A 22,880-nucleotide genomic window follows, 5' to 3' on the forward strand; every position below is an offset into this window, starting at 1 on the left:
ATTCTACACTTTGAAAAGTATTTCCTTTTAGCAGTCCTAAAACTCATTACATTTAATTTCAGAGGACAACTTTGACTGCTAACATTTGAGAGAAGGAAAAATGCTACTTTGGGTCCTCATTTTCCACACAATGCATGTCTCCCATTCTCTGCTTTGATGCTGGTGACACTTTTATATTAAGACTAATATATTATACTTCAGAACCAGTTTGGTGTAGTGATTAAAGGCACCAGCATAGAAACCTGGATACCATGAGTTTTAGTCCTGCCTTAGGCATGAAACCAGCTGGGTGATGTTGGGCCAGTCACTTTCAGGCCTAGGAAGAAGGCACCGGTAAACCACTTCAGAAAATGTTGCCAAGAAAACTGCAGGGACTTGACTGTTGCCAGGAGTCAAAATGGACCTGATGCTTTCATTGAATGGAAATAGCTAATCTGGACCCAACTGAGTGAAATGTCTCAGGAATGAATCTATATTAAGTAGACTAGCATAGAGTTGAATGTTACGAATGTACTAAAAAAGTACAATATTTATAATGTTCTAGAAATATAAGTGTACTGCAAATTTGAAACATTGTTCTTATTCTTGTTACTGACTTTTATTTTAAAAGGAAGAGTTGATTCTAAAAGATATTCTTAACTATTTTCTCTCTTTTTTTTAACCATGAAAAAGGAAATATAAAAGATCCTTGTGCAATTTTTGGCCTGAAAGAAATAACAAAGCAGAATCATTGGAGCTGGCCTGTCAACTGAGATTAGGACTAAGAAATCTGCAGCTAATCAGCCCAGCTAAAGTAGCAAAGGTCATAGCAGTCAGCATGAGTTATTGCAAAGGTGCTACAACATACAGCTGATCTCCTCAGTAAAAGAAGTCACGAGGAAAATAAAGTTGCAGACAGATAAAATTCATCTTTTCTGCTTTCGTCATCTCATGAATTAGTCTTCAACCACAAAGCTTTATTTCTTTGCTGTCCTACGTCATGTCACATTCCTATTTATTAGTTCTTGCTACAGTGTTAAACATGAAAATAAATAAGGAGCTAATTTGTACTTTAAAGCCTGGCATTGCCAATAGTAAGTTCTCCACTCCATTCCTGGAGTGAGATGAGTGCATCCTTTTGAATATTCCCCAGATTTTGCATGATGATGAGATGGAAAAGGCATTTACTGGTACATAATGTTTCTCAATCTCCAGTTTTTCTTATATGGTTGGGAAAAAGATATACTGGAAATGATTCTGATGTGTGTGTACTGCCATGCATGTGTTATTTTGAGAGAGGGATAATTCACTGGATGAGATATATTTGGCCAAATCAGTTTGGGATGGAATGTGTACATTGGTTTTGGCTGGTGGTTGCCTTGAAGTTTGGCTCTTTTGAGTCCTTTGACTTTTTCTTCTGGCCTGCAACACAAATCATTTACTTAAGTCATTGGTTCTTATTGATTCATTCTGTTCTTTTATTGACAAGCATCCATGGCAGGGTAGGAAATGTGGTGACTTCAGCTTACTTTTAAAACCACTCCAAAGTTGTTATAATATTAATTTACAGGAATGTCTTTGAGCTGCTTCAATGTCCCAATAGGATGGCAAAGAGTCTAGTTCACCTTTTAATAAATGGATGTTTCATGATTGATCATGATTCCTGTGACAGCCATTTTGTGAGTGCACCATATCATGGCCTCAGAATTCTAAATGTCTCCCTGGCCCCAAAGGGTAACTTACCCCTAGTCTATGGGCCTAGGGGTACCTATGAAAGGTACATGGGCTCACAAAATGATTGACAAAATCTCCTCAATACCATACACTTTCCGTTGGGAAACAGCATAATCTCTTCTGCTCATGACCTTTCTCTTTTACCTACATCCAGACTTCCAGCTGCTTCAGTGATATGTTTGCCTGCATGACTCACCAAAATCTTACTTTCAACATGTCCAAACAAGATCTCCATTCCAAGCTGTGTCCTTGCCTCAGATTTTGATGTCTCCAGCATAATCTGGTAGGAATTCACTAAAGCTTCCCCAGCCAGACCATAGATAGAAAATGTTGAGCTTTAAAGATTGTGGAGAAGCTGGTGTCCTGGTAACGTTTCCTACCCGCAGCATCTATCTTGCCGTCCTTTGTTGTTTTCTGTCTTCAGGGAGGCATTTAGATGCTGTCCTAATTGTTGACAGGGCTGGCCCAAGATACTTTTCTGCATGAGATGGAGCAGTGAATAGCATCTCACATAGACCCAACTCACAGGACATTTTTTTTCCTTGTATCAGGCAGCTCCCCCAAACCTCATTTCCATCCCTAGCAGTGGTAATGCAGTAAGAAAAAAATAATTAACAATTGCCATCCTTTTATGATACTGCAAATTTGTCTCCTTAGGTAGCTGCTTCAGTCCACTTAACAGGTCCTGATTCTTTAGCTGTAGCAGAATTTTCCCCATGATGCAGCTTTTAAGGCTAAAAGCAGCTTCATGTTCTTCAGCAAGCAAATATTTTGCCCAGTTGCTGAAACTCTCCTAAGGAGTAGATTGTGTGAACTGCAGAACATCTGGGTCACAGACAAGACTGCTTATCTGCATATTAAGGGAAAGATTGTTATTTATGTACTAGGGGACAGTTTTACTTTCTACCTGACTTCTGAGCTTATACTGTTTTCTGTGTATATTTAATGACAATTATTCACAATGTTATTTGACCTTCTTAGGATAAGGAGAAGGAGCAACATTTGTAGTGGTCACACTCTTCCCAGTACTCAGCATTTTTAAATGAATTTAGGATTTGAAGGGTTCTTCCATAAGATGCCCTCTAGTGGTATCCTTTAATACCAGTAAGACTCCCAGCAGGAGTCATTTTTATTTCCTACAGTGCCCCTAAGACTCACAGTACTCTATGTTAATTGTGGGATATTTACAAGGCAGTTGATGCACTGAACCCCATGGAACCAACCTCTTTGGTCTCTGTTAGGAAAAAAGTTGCAGCTTAACTACAAACCCTAAAATAGGGGATGAAACAGAAATCCCAAGGCAAAAATACTGAGACACGTACATACCCAGCCTCATCCAGCACCACCATGTTAAATGTTAGCTAGAACTGTCACAAAATGGTACTCCAATTTTGCCTAAACCCTGAGCAGGAGGTGGATGCACATACAAGCTGTGGGTTTTGTTACTAAATAGACAGCATAGCCTGGCCCTGGAGATACGATCTCTTTGGGATAGGATTACCTATCCTCTGAAATATCAGTTCCCCGCATTGTAGATCATCTTAGATCCAACAGAAGTCAAGTGGTGGTGGTAGACAAGAGTGATTTTGCCTGGGTTCTTCTAGTGTGCCAGTTGCATCCTTTCTTGGACAAGGAAGGTCTGACCACTGTGATTCATCCCTTAACCACCTTTTAGATTAATGTAATGTATTCTGATTGAGGCTGCCCTTGGAGAGTATTCAGAAAGCACAACCGATGCAAAAAGCAGACTTTTGTTCAGAATGAGCTTTGTAGATAACTGATTTTAGAACAACTTCACTGGCTTCCACTTTATTTTCAAGGTTTCCTTTGGGAAGGGAGCCTCCTATAGTTTAGGCCAGTGTACCTCAACCTCAGCAACTTTAGGATATGTGGACTTCAACTCCCAGAATTCCCCAGCCTGGCTGGGGAATTCTGGGAGTTGAAGTTCACACATCTTAAAGTTACTGAGGTTGAGATACACTGATTTAGATGAATCAATATATCCCACTACTAGAAAACTAAGTTAGCAGGTACTTTAAAACTGGCCTTTTCAACAAAAACACTCAGTTGTGATTTTGTTTCCAGAAGGCAAGTTTATTTTTTCCTTGGACTCAGTAAATACTGATCAGCACCATCAGGCATTAAAAAGCAAAGCAAAGGAAACTCTTTAATGCTGGTATTAAATGTTATTGTATTTTCATTTCTTCATTTTATGGTATTACTTGATATCATCTCTGGATCTGTAGTGGTTAGGACCAGTGGGACCAGATTCAGGTTCCCATTGATGATCAAACTCATTGGGGGGACTCTGAACCAGTCACTTCAGGGCTTGTTGCTTTGAGGCAAAGAGTTCCATATAAGCCATTCTGAGCTCTCAGAAAAAAGGCAAGATATTTAGTGGCAAAGGTTTGTGATTTCATACAGCAAATATTGGTTTAGTGCCAGAGACTTGTGACCTGATATTGCAAAGCCTGGTTTAGCTCACAGAGACCTGGGATTTGGTAGAACAAACAGGGACTTCATTTGCAGACACTTGTGATTTTACACTCAAAGCGCTGGTTTAACTCAGAAAAAGTTGCATTTTCATTCAACTAAAAAAGTGGGACAAGCTTTTGATTTCATAGGAAACAGCAGCTTACACATGACAAGAGACTTTTGATTCTGAAGCACTGCTTCAGACGCAGTTAGCTCTGGTGGGAGAGACCAGAAGAACCATGACTGATTTAATGAGCTGATTGCAGTTTGACTGTGGTAGAGGAGGAAAAATAAATTTTGCACATGGTGCTATGTCTGCACGGCCCATAAACAGCCACCTCGCCATAGCATCCTTTTTTCAAAAGTTGAAATTTAGTAACTCTTTCTTTCTGACACACTGAAATAAATGAAAATAACTGGTAAATAGCAGAATCCCTCTTGCTTTGACAAACACACAGTTTGGAATAATAAGTACCATTATATTTGCTGGGTAATGAAAATAATATTTTTTTCCCTTTGTCATTTGAATATACGAACAGATAGAGGTGGCAGAATCGTCTGTTGCAGGGCTCAGTGAGAAAAGCTGGAAGATCAGAAAAGTGATTGTAATGAAATGCCATCCTATTGACTAAACCAGATGCTTGCTTTCAGTCTCATCAGCTTTCCTTACTGACCTACTTTTTTTTCTCACTCTAAGCCCTGCAGAGCAGATTCCAGGGCCTTGACTCATGCTATGTAATGTGATCCGGAGTATGTCAAAATGTTATTTTGCACTTCCGATACAGGATTTGCTAATGTCATTTGTTGTACCGCAGTGACAACTTCAGATCTTGGAAAACACAGTCATATTATTGGTATACTTGGGGGGGGGGGGGAATCAATTGTTTGTTGCTTATGATGTGTCCAGTTCATTGAGGCTTTGCTGATGGTTCCCAGAGCCTGGTAACCCCTTGGGCCTTCTAAGGTTTTAATTTCTCATCATGTATGAAGTCACTACTTCCACTGGCAGTTGGTGTCTGTTGTGGCTAGCCCTTGAGGCAGGCTCACTGTAGTGGCCCTCAAAGCAACTCTCCCTCTGTATCTCTTATAGGACGACAATGTCATCTCCAGGATACAGTCTACTGGGAAATACAGCTGGAAGTAATGGGAGTTGTTGGTTGTTTCATTGATTCTCCCAGTTGTGCATCATAGCAGTTAAACACCTGCACTAGTACAAACAGTTTTCAGTTCCAAAACTATTATATCATCTTAAATCTCATAATACTGGCCTACATTATAGGGTTCTTGTAAAAGCCACTTAAATCAAAGGTACAGCCTGTGGCCCATAGGAAGACAATGTGATACCTTCCAAAAAGTTTAGGTTACAATTCATGTAATCCCTTACCGTTGGCTCTGCTGGCTGGGTCTGCTTGGGACTGATATCTAAAATTTTAGAACACATCAAATTGTGTCCTCCTTCAGAGGCTGCCCTATTCTTTGTCTGTCCAAAAATTGTTACTAAACTGTAATTTTTAATGGGTCAGAAGAGGAAAATATACTTCAAACATTGGAGTAATTGTATAAACGTACTTAATAAATTTAACTTAATGTAATTTACATCAAATTTAGTTTTTGTCCTGGTCATATTGCTTTATCCTGGCCCTGCCGATAATTTCAAGTACAACTTCTGACATGCTGCTTAAGGACCACGTTTGGCCCTTAGCCTGACCTAACAATTTATATGAAAAGCTTTATGCACTGAAGAAACATGATACATGAGTACAAAAAAGCACAATGAAACAAAAAGTTAAAAAAAAATGCTCATGCTTATGTCTCACTGCTTTAAAGTAGAAAGTTAGGCTTAAACCACTTCCTCTGAAATCAGGTAATTAAAAATAACTTAGTGTTGGTTACATCATACTGTATGCATCATTCCAGTGATTTAATCAGGAATACTACTATGGTGATTTGCAGAGTGCTTAGCCATGGGATTTCACATACCAGGCGCAAAATGTACAAGTTGCAGCAACTTTTCCCAATCTGGTATTGGATGTTGGGTCTACCTAACAGATGGCTGGACATTGAAATCTGACACATCTGGAAGTTATCTAATTGGGAAAGGCTGATGTTACAGTACAGTGATGCCTCATCCCCAGTCCTAAAAATATGTGTACTGTAGATGGGAGACAACTCAGCCCCATTCCCTGGTGGGATCACAGCACTGTTATCACTTCATCTGCTTTGAAAGATCTGAACAGGCTCATCCTATTCCTACGAACCATCTAACGCAATCCCATTGAAAACATTTTTTTTTTTTTACTGTTATCTCAGGCACCTTGGATTGCACAAATATGGCCCTTTAATAACACTGTTAGCAAATCAGAGTTGCCAAAAATAGATTTTTTCTTCTTGCCTGGAAAGGAAAGCACATTTTAATATAGTACATAAAAAGTGTATTTTTAAAAGAAGACTACAGAATTTTAAAAGATGGAATTGAATGGTTATTCTTATCAAGTCATTATTAGTCATTGCTTCAGTCCAGTGACTGAGAGCCAAATGCAGGAAAGAAGCAGGGACACAGTTACATATCATGTAACTTGGATGTATATTTACATTCATGGCTTGAAACTCATTGGTTCCATTAAGGTGGTTTGATAAACCTTTTTACCACTTGCTGTGGGTTCAGTTGAATACACAAATACACACACACACACACACAGAGTTCTTCTGCCTGCACAGAAGCAATGCTTAAAATTCCTCCTTTCCCCCTGCAACCTCCTCCGTTTCAGAGAACACCTGTTTGGATGGAATGGGGCCCTTGTTGAACTGTATAATTTGGGAGGCGGCTGCTGAAATAATTGAAGACCATTGCCTCACTGGGGTAAGGAAATTCTACTAGATACCAGTACTTTCTGTGGTTGGAAGGGAGCCAAGCCTTCTCTTCATTGATTGGCCAGTCTAGATCCAGGCCTATATTTTTTCTAGAAGACCAAAGATGTACATTGCTATCTGTACTATATTTCTGATTAGTTCACTATGATTTTGAGGAAGGGACGTAATTTATATTCTACCATCATTCCTCCAAAGAACAGAGAAGTTCTTTGTCAAAGTTTAATGTCCAAAACAGTTTCTTATGCAATGATTGAATTAGCCCAGATTTCTTTAACTTCAGTCCCCTATTGATTATTCTTTGGCCACACAGACTAAATCTATACTCTCGACTGTAGATACTGCAGCCCTCCGATAAACCACTTAGTTTCTCACTCATAGTTAACACAGCATCTGCAATTGTATATATGGCTATGAGATGATCCAGAGTATGATCCAGAGTCTTAACTTGACCTAATGTGACAAACTACACACATATTACTTCAAAATGTTTATTGTACAAAAATTAATTCTAGAAAACAATATAAGACATTTAGCATCACCTTTTCAAGATTCCTATAGACATTACAATAGACATTTCATTTTATTTCAGAACACATTCGGTCATATAAAAATATAATTATTTACATTATGTCTACATCCTTAAACAAGGTTATCCATTTATTTTTTTTTAAAAAAGGCACTTGAACGGTATTGCTCATTTGGGGATATTGCTCATGATATTGCATTTCCTTTGTGCATTTAGGAAAATAAAGCGTTAAAGATATCCATTGTTAAACTCCCACCAACCCTCACTCTTGCACTTATTCCCATTTTAACAATAAGTTCACAAGCACACTGTTTTTGTTAGAAAAAAGGAAGCATCATCAAACATGTTTGTCATGGCAGTTTTACAAAGGCACATTCTGTTAAAACATTGTAAATACATTCTTCTGTTCCTTTGAAATGATGCAATTTTCAGACATTTCAGATCACTGATCAAGAAGCCTGCTATGCTAAAAAATATTTGACATTTACTGACTTCATGTAGAAGACTCTGAAAAGCACTTGTGACACTTGGTATGTAGCAAAATTTTGGTTCTTTGGGACACTTTGGCTGGAATGGTAATTTTAACTGTAATACTTTGCTATAAAAAAGCATTTGGCATTTGCATCTTCTTTTACATGTCTTGTTTTTGTTTCTTTTGTGTTACAGAAAAGTCATGCTTGAACAAGTGAAATAAAACATTTTTGGACCTCTTGGGGAACAGAAGAGCAAATGCATGGAGAGGGGTGGATGTCTCTTTAGCTTGTTGCAAAGGAATGAAAGCAGATCAACTCAGTGAGCTACACAGCAGCCAGATTCCTCATGTTTGTGCAGAAGAGACATTCGAGAGAAAGTTTTGGAACAATTTTTGCACTGGTATTTCTTCACATCCGAATGGGTCTGCAGGTGGGCCCTCAAGTTGGACCTGTCTGCAAATGCTCTGTTGCAATGAGGGCATGAAAAAGGCTTCTCTCCTGGAAATAAGGAAGGAAGGAAGGAATTTAATCATTTGAATGCTACAAGAATGAAACTGTATATTAAGTGGGGGAACTGTTAGCACAGCGGAAGAAGGAGATGGGTGGATTCTAAATGTCATTAAAGGTTCTGTTCTTTACACTGTGGGCAACTCAGAGCTTGCAGAGAATCATGATGCATTGAATGACAAGCCACTAACATATTCTACTTCAGCAGGTGCAGCCAGCACCCTGAAGGTTGGGCTCCACCCAATATTTCCATATGTTTCCTCCATTCATTTACTGTATCCTGTGCAACGCCTTCTGCTGCCCAAGGCTGTGATTTGTATGCCGTTGATGTGAATGGCAGGGGTCCCATCAGATTTAGCACTCTGCTTTTGTGAAACCAACATATAGCTTCATACATGTGACTTGAACAGTCTCATGAAGGAACATTATGGGTAAAAGTTTGCATTAATGAACAAATCACTGATATTTGTGAATGCTGTTTGTCCATAGTTTGAACTCATGTAATTTACTGCGGACTTCAATTTGCTTGCATAGATATACAGTGAAATCCTCTCTGGAAATTCCCTTAGACTGTGCTTGGCGGACCCTGCTGCCATGTAAGTATGCACTGCATTACACCTTGGGGAGTTTAGAGTTGTTGAAGACAATCCGAGATAAACAGGAGTCATTTCTGTATAAACTGGACCAGTGAGTATTCTGTCTTAGAACTAGTTGTGCTGTTCATATATCCACAATAATATAAGACTTAAGGTCAGTGAGACTTAATCCCAGCAAATAATGGTTAGGATCCCTGTTTAGGCTGCAGTCCTAAATCAGAAACAACTGCAGTCTTAATCTCATTTATCTGGAAGCCGCTACACTAGTGTCATCTAATGTAACTTTTTTAAAAAGTAAAGATGTTTATGTTCGGGACCAAAACAATTCTTCTAATTTATATTATTTTAAGGCCAAGTAATTGGTTTTACCATAACTCATTTCCAAATAACATTCAAGAAAAAAACTGCATTCTATGTCCATATGCTGACTAATGGGGTTTACTGTATGCACTGCCTGGGCACAACTCTTGACTGTGCAGATTCTTGTTGGAAACTTGATCTGTTTGCCTCTATGTGTCTGTTTCTTTCCTCTTACCCCTGCATGGAGTCATGTTCCAAGGCATTTTTATGGCCAGCTGGATCCCAGTCTTTTGACACCATGCTGAAGAAAACTAAATTTCTTCAGAGAAATTAAAAGGTGTCATGGCAGGACAAAATCTGGCCCACTCATAAAGTTTTTAAAAAGGTTAGTGGTGGTGGAAAATGCCCGTTGAATATCTAAAGACCAAACTGGAATTAATGTCTATGTTCATGCAACTAACTGAAGAAGATAAAAGGAGCAATCAATGAGATACAAAACAAAACCAACACAAAGAATGGTTGGACAGCTACATAAGACGTGTGTGTAAAACCATATTTCTCTCTTACCAGTATGAGTCCGGATATGTCCTTGAAGTAACCAGGGTCTAGAGAAAGCCTTGCCACAAATCTTGCAGACACAAGGTAGTGTGTGGGTCCTGATATGCATCTTTAGAGCTCCCAGGCTGACATATTCCTTATCACAGTATTTACAGCTGAAGGATTTCCTCGACTGGGCATCACAGTGCAACTGCTTATGTTTGGCAAGTCCAGAGAAAGTTGAATAGGTCTTGTTGCATAAGCTACACTGGAATTTTTCAGCTTCAATTGCATGGGGATGGGGAAGCTTGGGCTGGATTCTTTCCTCTTCATCGCTAATGGGGCTTTCTGAGCCACTGTGATCCTTGGACGAAGTGTCAGAATGGGGCGGTGGGCTGACTCTTCCCAAAGATGAAGGATATCCAGAAAGAGGAGAAAGATCACTGGGTAAGGGGGAAGGCAACAGCCCAGTTGTAGTCCAGACTGTGAGGGGATTGTATGCAACTGAACTCAGGATTTCTGGTTGTGGAATTATCGGCATTGGGTAGCTTTCATAAAGGTATGGGGAGATTATCACTGGAAAGAAGACAAAGAGAGGAAAACCATTAGAAAACGAAGGGGATAATAGCAATTCAACCCCGACTTACCCAGATGGGAAGTGATGAAATTGTAATGACATTGACAAACATGCACTATTGAAATGTAGAGAGTTCAGTGAATGCAGTCCTCGATATATGCAAGTTTACACTGTGCACCAGAAACTGGGAGGTCCGGTTTGGTCCAAGGCACACTTCTCCCCCAGTTCAGTCAAGAAACCCAGCAGTAAAATCCAGCTTATCCTCCTAGGTTTCCAAAACTTTTAGCAGTTAAGCAAAAAGGTAGAAGTTTCAAATGGTTGGTGCTGACACGTTCGTAAATAGGACGAAAAGAAACCACTGCCAAGGGGGGCGAAAAAGTTTGTTAAGGTGCCCACGCGCACATTGGTGCAAACAGGCAGGGAGGTTTACTTCAAGAACGATCATTACCCCAAATCAAGCCAAGCTTCCAGTTTCCATGCAGATTTCCCTCTGCCATTACCTGTATGCGTATCCAGTTCACTATAGTTGGGCTTTTTGGACGCGTTGAAATGTTTCTTCACCAAGAAGGACCGTGGCATTTTGAAACGCAAGGACTGCTTCCCCCTTCCCGGATTTCCTCCCGCTGCGGAATAACGGTTCCCAGTTTTTGAGCAGCAGAACAGAGAAGAATCACTGCAGGAACATTGGTCCTCTAGAACATCCCCTCCTCTGTTTGCCCCATGCAGCAAAATTATGTAGTGCAAAGAAGTCCTTGAAAAGTGCAGTAAATACCCCACTCATCAGGTGCAAGAGGGGAGGCGTCAGGGGACGCCGTTTCAGCCAATCCGGAATTCGCTCAAGTTCTTTTGACAAACTCAGGCTTCTTTGGGCCGGGGACTTCTCCCGGCTCTTAGCAGGGAGGATCCAATCCCTTGAGTGGCTCAGGACTTGGATCAAGTTTCAACTCCTCCCCCGTGATGGCTGCGAAGAAGGGAGGACGACGCTCTTCTCCAGCGGCAAGGCAAGGAACGCACTGGAGTCTCTCTGCCTGCTCCTCCCGGGCGAATTCGAGTCGGGGAGGTGGGGTGGGGGGGGGGGCGCGCTGCCGATTGAAGTGGACTTTTTGCCTGCACTCCCGGAGCTGCGGAGTGACGAGAAGCCCAAGATACTTGTTTCAAACGCGCGCGCCTGCTTCCCAGATGTGCGCTAGGGCAAAGGCAGAGGGGAAACGCTTCCCTCGGCGGGGCAAAGAGGAGAGAGTAGAGCGGGCACGTCAAACAATCCGGTTGAAGACGTTAATGAGCGAGGCTTTGCTTTGCCAAGGCGGTGCAGTCTATTTTTGGAATCGCTGAGAAATGTTGCATAGCTTAAGGAAATACCCCGCGCTTGCCTTTTGAATGGCAGAATAGCCCCGATCCAACTCCAAGGTAGCCAAGGACGTGAGACTGAAGATAAGTAATGTTTAAGTTGGATCGGTGCTATTTTGGATGTCTTTGTTTAAAAATAAAACCAGCAAGACTCAGTTATTCTGGTCTGCATAAGCCTTGTGCTTTGAACCAAAGACTCCATTGTAGGGCATGCTTACTTGGGGGTAAATCTCCTTGAACTCAGTTGGATTTTGATCCTAAGGAAAAGTGCCATGGAGGGCACAGAAGCCCTTTCTATTTTAGAATTTTCTTGCTGCAAGGAATTTTGCATTTCCTTCCTGGAGGAAATTGAATCATTCCTGTAAATGCCCTAGCATAGAATTAAGAATTTGCAGCCCAGTGTTCCAGTTAGCTGAGATCCTCTGTGGAATATAGGAAAACTAGCTAACCCCACCCCCCATCCCAGCTCTTCTGGCTCAGCTTTTTCCAATCTTGTGCCCTCCAGATGTGTTGGATGTAGGCTTTGGATATCTGGAAGGCACCAGGATAGAGAAGGCAGATCAAGACCTACTTTCCCAAAATATAATGATGTACTTTACACCTTGGGAACACTTAATTCTCACATGATGCATAATTGGGTTGTTCATAAAATGCTCCCTGCAATTTATATGCAGTTTTAACTCTATAAACAGACGCCCATCCTGTTTACAACTGACATTTATTTCTAGTTCCATACTTTTACGTTGCCACATTCACCTTAAGATGGCATTTTTGCCTACATTTGTACCACCACAATGTGTGTCAGTTGATCAAGGCATATAAAGTGGAAGTAGAAGGTGTAGGGAAGTTACACTGAGACCACCCCAGCCTCCTTTGCAACAGGTGTTGGAGTGGAGGCATGGAAAAAAAATCTCTGTGGTTCTGTCAAGACTTGTAAGAGCAAAGTGCTTTGTCAAGCTGCATAACTTCTTTATCTGGGAGATGCCGAAACAAGTGCAGCAGTGGAGTTAATCTGCTTTCATGTAGAGATCCAACTGTTAACAGACTCCAAGAGAGTCTTACATTTTTGTTGTTGTTGAAAGAACACCTATGCTGCAGACATTTGATTGGTTTGCTAGCACCGAGCAGGATAGCTATTATTGTTTTTTTACAATGATACAGTGTGGCTTCTCCTTTGATGCAATGAAGTCAAGGAAATAACTAGAGATGCTATCCTAAGCATGTTTTCTTCTAGGTAAATATACATGCAGCTGAAGATATTTTAGGGCATAGTAAACAAACTGGTGCCCTCCAGATTTTTTGGATTATAGCCTTCCCAATCCCTGATCACTGGCTCGGCTGACTGGGGTTTAGTCCAAGTAACTGGAGGGTACTAGATTACTTACCCCTGCTTTAGTGGTTCAGCTCATTTCTTTCTGCTTCTAGGCTGCCATTCCCGGATAACAATTGTTAAAATGTTGCTTCATTTCCTGCTTCTGTGAAGCCTTCCTTATGACTACTACTTTCTTTGCCATTGATCTCTTATATTTGATCGTTTCATGCAACTCATTTTTCTGGGCCAAGCTATTCACTGAAATGGGAGTATTCCAAAGTAAGGAGCTTCTGGTTCAGTGTTTCTCAACCTCAGCAACTTTTAAGGTGTGTGGACTTCAACTCCCAGAATTTCCCAGCCAGCCATGCTGGCTGGGGAATTCTGGAAGTTGAAGTCCACACATTTAATTTACACATTATTAAAAAGTATGACCAGACTCTTCCCTATTTTTTGCTACCACAGACTAACATGGCTCTCCTCCTACGATGACAACCAGGAGTAGGAATACATTGCATCTTTTTGGCATAGTTGTATACTTGGTGCAAAAAACACATAGAAGCAAAAACTACTCTGGAGTCCCTTCTGTGTGTAGCATGGTGAGGCAATAGTCTTCCATAATGTAGTTGTGGTTTGTAATCATTTCTCAGCAATATGAACTGAGTTTGTAATGCGTATGAGATCCATACCTGAGTAATGTGGAAGAATGAGGAGATGAGTCATGTGGTACCATCTACCTAGGTTTTTTAGCTAATTTTCTTTCTGTGAATATGCACAGCTTTGAACCAACATGCTTTTTTCCTGAGTATTTGTTGTAGGGTTTTTTTTTTTTAAAACAAGACTTCAATCCTTTCCTGCCCATCATTTAGGAAGCAGAAGTTGGGGTGCCTTCTTCCCATATTCCCTTTGTGCTTTGTCGATTCTTTAGTCATTTTCTCAACCTCATGTGATCCGAGAACATTAAGCCAATAGGAAACTTCCCAGCTTGATTTTTCCAGAAAATTGACACAGTGTCCACCTTCCCCCAGCATTGTCTCGCTAGTAAAAGGGATAGTACTAAATGCTGACACATGCTGTATCTCAGCAACATGTCTTGATTAACCTAAAGAACAATCATAAGAGCAGTACAGGAAAAACAAGATTTTTAGGAAAAATAGCATGAGGACCACGTTGCATGTGTTTTGTGTGTGAAGCACTGGATAGTCTGATAAAATATAATGTGTAACTCTGTCTCAAGTTGCAGATTAATTTTTTTCATAGAACGTAACAACAGGAATTACTTCACAGACTATGTGAAATTCCCCAGTAGACTATCAATAACAGCAAAGCAAAGCAAATTCTGCCATGTGGGGTGCCTGAAATGCTTGCCCTTTGCTCAATTTCCACAACTATTTGATTTCCTTGCAGTGCAGAAAATAACGTTAACTCTAGCTTTTGTGGGTATCATTCCTAAAATGTGACAATGCTCATGTGTACCAGCTGATGATTAATCAATGTGCGTATGACCCAGAAGACAGAAAGAGCCTTATTCTCTACTGTCTTATGCTAGATGCAGTTGCATCAGGATAAGTGTACTGTGGTGAAGTAGGGCCTTGGGCTTCTCTAGTCAGACTTCTGTATAAATCATAAAGTCCTGACATGTCAGGCGAGTGATGGGGGTAGAATGAATGACGTTGGGCAATGGGTGCAAGGCATGTTATTACATGGCATTGGAAGGATATTAGCAGAATGTTGTTAACCTGAGTGAGGTTTTCTGTCAAAAAACTGGGTGAGTCTGTATGAAGACTATATGAGTCAGAGTCAACAGGTGTTTAACGTGAATTTGGAGGGAGAGACTGTTCAGTTGAAGACAGCCAGAGAAACTGCTTGTTAGAAGGAAAGAATTGGCCTGAAGAAAAGATCACAATCAAATATAAATCACAGTTAAAAGCAGTGGATCCTTTTGAAAAATAGAGACACGAGTGTTTTGTGTAGATTGCCAGGCCCCTCTTTTAATTCAGAAATCAATTATTGGCACTGTTTCTTAAACAACTGGGATAAACCCATCAATTGCTTTATTGGCAGGCTGACTAATACAGCCATTAACTCTTATTGAAATATTGATCTTATATTGTGGCAACCATGCCTGGCTAAGGATGATGTGAAGTAGCAAGTTTTAGAATGCAGTGAAGATGAACTTCACTCAGAAAGTACAATTTGAAAGGCTTTTCTTGATCCACTGTTCCTTATTACTGATGAAGGAAAGTAGTTGGGTCTTGAAACCCACTCCTAATTCTGGAAGAAGCAGTTCTTCACTTACTGTTTTATTAGTAGATCATTACTTGTCCTACCTTTTCCAGGGGCTTGAGAAGACTGGTGAATTGGAAAATGCAAATAAATGATCATGCCAGAGCATATGTCAGTGTCAGCATTGCAAACAGTGGAGCAGATCTACGAAAAGGATGCCTCTGATAATGACATCAGGAGTGCAGTATCCATCTTCTCTTGACACAAAATCATCATTGTGTACTCCTAGCTGATGATTTGGAGTGGAGCAAGGAAATTATCAGCAGAAAGTTATTCAGGGAAAGTGATATACATTTGGGGAAGAAATATCTGACTTCACATTTAGGCAAGTTTCACATTAAGCCATGATGTGCTATAAAGTGTAGTTCATATACAATATGAAGCCACACTAGGATGTATGAGCCATAGTGAAGATTTAAACTAAATTATGGTTCATTTATAATAGTAAACCATAAATGATGGTTTAAAAAACAGGTAGTATTGATGGATTGGGCTGTCAAAACAATATAGACAAATGCATAATAATATGGTGTATTATTATATATGTATTATTAATATGGTATATATTATGAGTATGCATGAGGAGGGGGCAATATTTTACTGTTCTAGTGGTAGAGCATTATTTATTTTATTTTAATAACCCAGTGTATTTATATTTGGGGAACACATTAAGATTATGATGAAATAAAAATTGCAAACTGCACAACCTTATCTGTGACAACTCAGAAATGACACTTATTAAATTTAATGGGACTTACCACCAATCAAGTGTGTATATAATTAAAGTCTGGACTCAGTTCAGTGTCAAATTATTTAAATACGCCTTGAGTAGGGAGATAAAAGTATGGCTGAACAAGGCCATTGATCTATTGTTCGGGTCTGTGTATGGGTGAATGAGATTCAAATAAAATAATACACAGCATGATACATTTCAAATCATTAGATGAGTTATGCATTATTAATTTTCCATAGAAGACTTAGAACCTTTGAATGCTTCTGGAAAGGAGCTAATGTAGTACTAGCAGGGAACTAGACACTAGATGGTGGCAAAAAGAGACTTCTGCATCTGTTTTCAGCTGCTTAGTGGCAGTCAAGATCTGATACCAGTTTATAAAGAATCAGAATTAAAGGAAGTACATATGCAACCAATAATATTGAAGAAGTCACTTATTTCAGTTATGCTGGATAGGAATTCTAGGAGTTGTAATCCCAACACATCTGGAGGACAGGACTGGAGAAGACTGTTCTTTCAGTTCAATCACCAGTTTTCAAAGCAGCCAAAAGTCTTGACTATCACCTATCTTAAAATCATGAAATAAGGATGTGAATAACATGCCTTAGAATAACAAATTCTCCTGGCCTTCCGGAGGAGGGATTTGAAGACCTGGCTCTGCCATCTGGCCTGGGGTGGGGAGGGAAGACATCAAGTGTGGGTTGGCTAGCCCCTTAGAGGCCTGGCGTTTGCTGTTCTGAACCATCGGCCTCCTAGACTCTTTCCTTCTTTTTTTAGTAATTGTGTGTATAGGTTTTTAATTGTATATTTATTTATTGTTTTTAATGAGTTGTGAGCTGCCCAGGGTCCCCCATTGGGGGGAGATGGGGGGATAAATTTAATAAATAAATACATACATACATGCATACTCCTTTTTATTTTTCTCATAAAACTGAGCACAGAATTACACATTCAGTAAATTCCATCTAGAAGTCCTATGTCATCAAGGGACTTTCAACCCCTTTCCCCTCTGTGAACCCGCCTGGCTCCTAAGATCAGCAGAAGAGGCTTTTCAAAAGGTGGTCTCATTGACAGAAGCTCATACATTGGAGAAAGCATTCTTTTGAATGGCTCCCAGGTTAAGGAAGGTTCTCCACAGAAAGGTGTGTTTGGAGCCTACTCTCTCAATATTTAAGAAAATGGGCAAAAACCCATCTCTTCCACTAAGCCTTTGATTATTAACTATTTCTTTTAAATCCTGACTTTAAATCCTGGATTTAATTTTTGGTTTTGATTTTAATTTCATCATTTTTATTATCAGTGTTATTTTTAATTCTATATTTTTTTAATGTTAATAAACTACTCTGAGCGTTATGTAAACAGAAAGGCAAGATATAAATTCAGTAATAAGTAAAAAATGGAAATCAAACTTAAGTTAGTCACATAATGTTGTTAGGATTTTATTGAAACTGCTTTTGTGTGGAGGCATAGATATCAATGATGATGTCATTGTAGGCTTGCTTTGGTTGAACTACAAACCTATATAAATTTACATGGGAGTATCACTGAAATCATTTTAAAGACATATGAATAAGAAGAACTGGTAGTAGTTACAAAAAGAAACCAAATATAATAGACTAAAAAAAATAGATGCATTGTTAGCAATGTATAGAAACAATATTTATTAAATACATTATCTTAATTCATCTTATTCAGATTTATACCTTCTAAATTTCCAAGGGCATTCTGCAAATATACTCTGAAAAAAAGTGGCATTATACTGTTTTAAAATTTTAGCTACCTAAATTGTGAAAAAATAAAAGATACTTAAATAGTACCACCTCTGCAAAGTTCTATAATGATTCAAGTTTCATTATAGAACCTACACACACACATACACAAAACATAATTTTAAAAAAATTAATGTGGAAACTGGAGGTAGTAAGAGCTTGGATGGGAGAATTATCCTACCTTTATATGCCAAAGAATAGACTGTTTTTTTAAAAAATGCAATAAATACTGGTCTCCAATTCAATTTTCGAAGTATTTCCAGACATTTTAGCCTACTAGTTAAACTGGAGTATTAAACAGGCATTGGTTACTGATTGGAGATGCCTGAGGTAACATGTTAAACTACATGCAGTCATTCCAAATTATAGCCAGTGATAAGACTTTAATGCTAGGATCCCATCAGCAGAAAAGGAGTACCTTCTGACTGAACATATTCTGAAGTAAGTGAAGTAATCCATTTAAAGAAGAGCACATAGCTCAAGATCTAAAACTTCTTGAGGGCACCATAGAAGATAACACTATGAAATGTAGGGTTGGGTTTGATTTACCCTGTCAAATGCCCCTTATTCTCAAGGCTTGTTTATTATTCTGAATGTCTAATGTCCTTTGTTCTTCATTTCAGTGTAAAATCAGATATTGATCATAATTAAGACAAAAGATGCCCTATTGCTGAAATGTTGACTTCAGAACAAATTTCCATTTTTTTTTTTCCTGTAGGCACTTTCCCTTCCTTAATGGAATACAGGAATGGGCCTTTCTTTAATTCAGTCTCAGCAGGTAACAGCATTTGCCTGACTTTTCCTGGGCCAAGTTATACTTGTATGGGAGACCACCAGGGAATATTGGGTATCTGCAGAGATCTCTTTCTCTCTCTCTCTCTGTGCATGTCAAAAATGAATGTGTGTAAAAAAGGGATGGACTTTGATCATGTAGCTGTGATTGCCATTTTGATTTTTTTGACCCTTCTCCTGTAGATGCTCCTGATGGGGTTATAGCTAGTTTGGAAGATTCAACTCTGGTTAGTGCTTGGATGGCCAATCACCAGGGAATATTAGGACTCAAGCTAAGCTGGAAGTTGCAAAGCATCCTTAAATGAGCTGAAGCTGACACCACCTTTACACAGTACAAAGTTAAACATGACATTTTTCTACAAATTTGAACACATACTGTTTATGTGCAGTTGTTTATAGGATCAAAATAAGAAAACTGTGAATATGGCAGATACAAAAGTGTGGATATCTTTTTAGTCTGTACTTTCTAATATCTCCTTTGGTAGAAATAACAGCTTCCAAATGTTTGCTATAGCTAGCTAAGAGTCTTCTCTTTGGATCCCCCCACCCCCACTCTTCCTTGCAGAACTCTTCTAGCTCAGAAATATTCTTAGGTCTCCTTGCATGCACTGCATGTTTGAGATCTCACCACAGATTTTCAATAATATTGAAGTCTGGGAACTGTGAAGCCCATTCCAAAGCTGCTTTCTTTCTTGTAACCTTTCTTAACCTTTCTTTCTTGGAGGTATGTTTCAGATTATCTTTTTGATATATCTAATATCTTGGTCTGTGCTTTATAGGGATGGAGAAACTAGGGAGCTCCATATGTTGCTGAAGTACAGTTCCCAGCAGCTCAGCCAGCATGGTCAATGGTGAGGAATATTGGGAGTTATAGTTCTTTATTGTTCAGATGCTCAGTTTCTACTTCCTTGTTTTAATGTTTGAAACTGCTTTAGCTCTGAGATCTTAGGGCTTACCAGAACTTGGCTGACTACTAGTTCACAGCAAAGAGTTAGCATTATGTATCTCTTTCCTAGCATCTAATGGTCCTCTGAATTTCTGCAGTTGAAATCTGGTAGCCCTCCTGGATCTAAATGCACAGAAAGGCCATTTCCATGACAGCACTACAATCCCTCTGTATCTCATTACTGTCAAAACAGAGGATTCTATCAGGCATCACAGTGGGAATGTCTGGATCTGGGGTTGATTTCCTAATATAGTGAGTTACAAGTTAAAGTGGGACTTGTTATGTATTTAACCCTTGTGCTAACATACCCATTGAGATAGCTTGTTGGATTCCTCTGGGCAGGAAGAACTATGAGTTGGCTTTCCATTGCAGTTTAAGCAATTTAAGAGCATGAATAAAACAGTATGTAAAATTTATATAATGCTGCATCATTGTTTTTTATTCTAGAGTGGTGAGGGAACTTAATATTTCTCCTAGCTCTGGTAACCTGGTAAAAGGGAATCCTTCCCCTCAATCTCATGGCACCCATGTATATGTGTCTGGAATACGAATAAAGCAGATGGATCCAGCCACCATGCCCTTATATTAGAGTAACTTTTAGGAAGAGAAGTGCATCATGCTGTGAATGTTAGAGACTTTTTTCATTCTAGCTGTAGCCTTCCTAAATGTACTTTTGTAACAGTGAATCCTGCTGGCCTTATTTAATTCTGGCTTCTTGTTTGCCCCTACTCAGCAGCTTACTGCTTCTTCTTGCCTCCTGGATTTTGTCTTTGGCTTCTGATTTGCTCTTTGGTCCTGAACAAGGACTTTGCCCCAGTGATCCTGGGCTTTTGTCTGCACACAGCTGCACATGATGTAGTACTTTATATCAAAGCTCATGGGCAGCTGGCTCAGGAATTCTGGGAGTTGAAGTCCACACATCTTAAAGTTGCCAAGTTTGAAAAACACTGATTGAAATCTAAGAATCTCACAAGTTCTCTTATCAATAAAGTAAACTAGCTTAATGTCTGACAACCCAGAGTAAGGTGAACTACTTCCAAAGCTTCCTAAACTATGATCTTTAAAAAAATCTCCAAGGGAACACAGGCCTATTCCTACTGAGAAATCACCAAGAAAGCTTTTTAAAATCCAGTGAATCCCTCTGGCTCTAATGGATACTGAAAACAGCACAGCTTTACAAATCCCTCCCTTCTCCCTTCTCCACATTAATTTTTAACTTAACTTTACCTACAATTTTATTTAGCCAGCTCAAAAAGGGCAGATGTAAAAACTGTCAGCATTAGTTGGACAACAGATTTTTTAAAGTAAGCAATGAGCCAAATGTCTTCTCTAATTGATACTGGAGAATTATAAAATAATGCAGTTAAATTCTGCTGTACTGCTCCATGTTGCATACATCTGGACCTAAAAACCAGTTGACAGATTTATTGTGGAAGGATGAATCAGCTGGATTGAATTTTATGCATCATATTGATTTTTGTTAATGATTTCATGTCAGTGCAATTCTTCCCCAGAAAGATCTTGAAAAGGGTTCCTACAGAGTGAAACAGGCATTTGAATCATTATTCTACAGTTGGGAAGAGACACCTGCTGGACAATCCATGCTGCATGCATGAGTCTCAGTTGTTCTTCATAGAATAGTTTTTGCTTTAGTCAAAAAGAGATGTGTTATGCCACCAAGTGGTCGGTCACAGAATTTCATTTAGAATGAGCCTCAGATTTAAAGTACTGCCAATCCCCTAATTACTTAAATGAGGAACCATAGTGATGAAATAACTCTGTTGTTCTGAGAAACAATTGTATTGATTTAGTAAAGTAATGTAATTTCTGGACAACTAAGATTCCTTTTTTCGTTAGTGAAGTTTTTATAATCCTATTTAGGATTACAGTATTTGGCTCTCAAGTTAATTTCTCACACCTTTATTTATTATCAAAGTAAGAGCCAGAAAACATGGCTGAAATTTTAATGTAGGCATTTATTGGGCACAGTTTACTTGTATACTGTCAATAAGAGCACAGCCATGGATTGGATCATACTTGGAACATCAGTGTAAATTAGCATATTTAATTATATTGACTTTTCCCATTTGTAAATTCTGAGTTAGACGTTCATTTGGCAGGTCTTCTTGGAATTGAAATCTGATTATTGATTATTATGTCTAATTATTCTAATGGGTCTCTAAACTGAACAGTTTGAATAATTCATTTCCATGATTTGTAGAACTGGAAAAAGGAGGCAAGTTTGACTAAGGCTAGGGTCTCTAGGACTGACAATTGTTTCTTCAACTTCATGACAAGAATTTATTTCCTTTTTTTATATACAATAATTTTATTAAAGATTATTTGTTTAGTTGTTAAGTCGTGTCCGACTCTTTGTGACCCCATGAACCATATTGCGCCAGGCCTTCCTGTCCTTCACTGCCTCCCTGAGTTTGCTCAGTTTCATGCTCATTGCTTCAGTGATGCTATCTAACCATCTCATCCTCTGCCGTCCTCTTCTCCTTTTGCCTTCAATCTTTCCCAGCATCAGGGTCTTCTCCAAAGAGATCTCTCTTCGCATTAGGTGACCAAAATATCTGAGCTTGAGCTTCATTATCGATCCTTCCAATGAGCAATCAGGGTTGATTTCCTTTAAGATTGACTGGTTTGACCTCCTAGCAGTCCAGGGGACTCTCAAGAGTCTTCTCCAGCACCACAGTTCAAAGGCATCAATTCTTCGGCGCTCGGCCTTTTTTATGGTCCAGCTCTCACAGCCATACATTACTACTGGAAAAACCATAGCTTTGACTATGCGGATCTTTGTCGGCAAGGTGACGTCTCTGCTTTTTAATATGCTATCTAGGCTTGCCATAGCTTTCCTCCCAAGGAGCAAGCGTCTTTTAATTTCATGGCTGCTGTCTCCGTCTGCGGTGATCTTGGAGCCCAAATAAATGAAGTCTGTTACTGCTTCCATTTCTACCCCTTCTATTTGCCAGGAATTGATGGGTCCAGATGCCATGATCTTAGTTTTTTTAATGTTGAGTTTCAAGCCAGCTTTTGCACTCTCCTCTTTCACCCTCATCAAGAGGCTCTTTAGTTCTTCACTTTCTGCCATTAGGTGGTATCGTCCGCATATCTGAGGTT

The 22,880-nt window shown here is 39.4% G+C and overlaps 2 protein-coding genes across 3 annotated transcripts in view; one reads left to right on the forward strand and one right to left on the reverse strand.

Annotated features, from left to right (window-relative positions):
* Positions 1 to 7,522: 7,522 nt before the first annotated feature.
* SNAI2 (snail family transcriptional repressor 2) lies at positions 7,523 to 11,375 on the reverse strand. Its single transcript, XM_007438533.3, has 3 exons — positions 11,076 to 11,375; positions 10,029 to 10,574; positions 7,523 to 8,556 (listed from the first exon to the last, which is right to left on the reverse strand). Exons 1-3 carry the CDS (start codon positions 11,152 to 11,154, stop codon positions 8,375 to 8,377), a joined length of 807 nt encoding a protein of 268 aa, XP_007438595.1. The 5' UTR covers positions 11,155 to 11,375; the 3' UTR covers positions 7,523 to 8,374.
* Positions 11,376 to 11,518: 143 nt separating this feature from the next.
* PPDPFL (pancreatic progenitor cell differentiation and proliferation factor like) overlaps positions 11,519 to 22,880 on the forward strand; it is a 59,271-nt gene continuing 47,909 nt past the window's right edge. Inside the window, exon 1 of one of the 2 annotated variants that reach the window (XM_088130617.1) lies at positions 11,519 to 11,576. The gene's annotated coding sequence lies outside the window, so the exon portion shown is untranslated. The remainder of the gene's footprint in view (positions 11,577 to 22,880) is intronic. The other variant, XM_088130618.1, reaches the window with a different exon arrangement.

The sequence above is a fragment of the Python bivittatus genome, unplaced genomic scaffold, assembly GCF_059951505.1.
Source record: "Python bivittatus isolate LINGU-HERP-01145 unplaced genomic scaffold, Pbiv_v1 ctg000840_np1212, whole genome shotgun sequence".
NCBI classification, from domain to species: domain Eukaryota; kingdom Metazoa; phylum Chordata; class Lepidosauria; order Squamata; family Pythonidae; genus Python; species Python bivittatus.

What these genes read in the sequence shown, in the direction of transcription:
- SNAI2 (XM_007438533.3), bottom strand. Translation starts at nt 11,154, where the DNA reads ATGCCACGGTCCTTCTTGGTGAAGAAACATTTCAACGCGTCCAAAAAG. An exon ending in TGAACTGGATACGCATACAG is followed by an intron (nt 10,575 to 11,075) that starts GTAATGGCAGAG and finishes TCTTCTTTCCAG; the next exon opens with TGATAATCTCCCCATACCTT. An exon ending in ACATATCCGGACTCATACTG is followed by an intron (nt 8,557 to 10,028) that starts GTAAGAGAGAAA and finishes CCTTATTTCCAG; the next exon opens with GAGAGAAGCCTTTTTCATGC.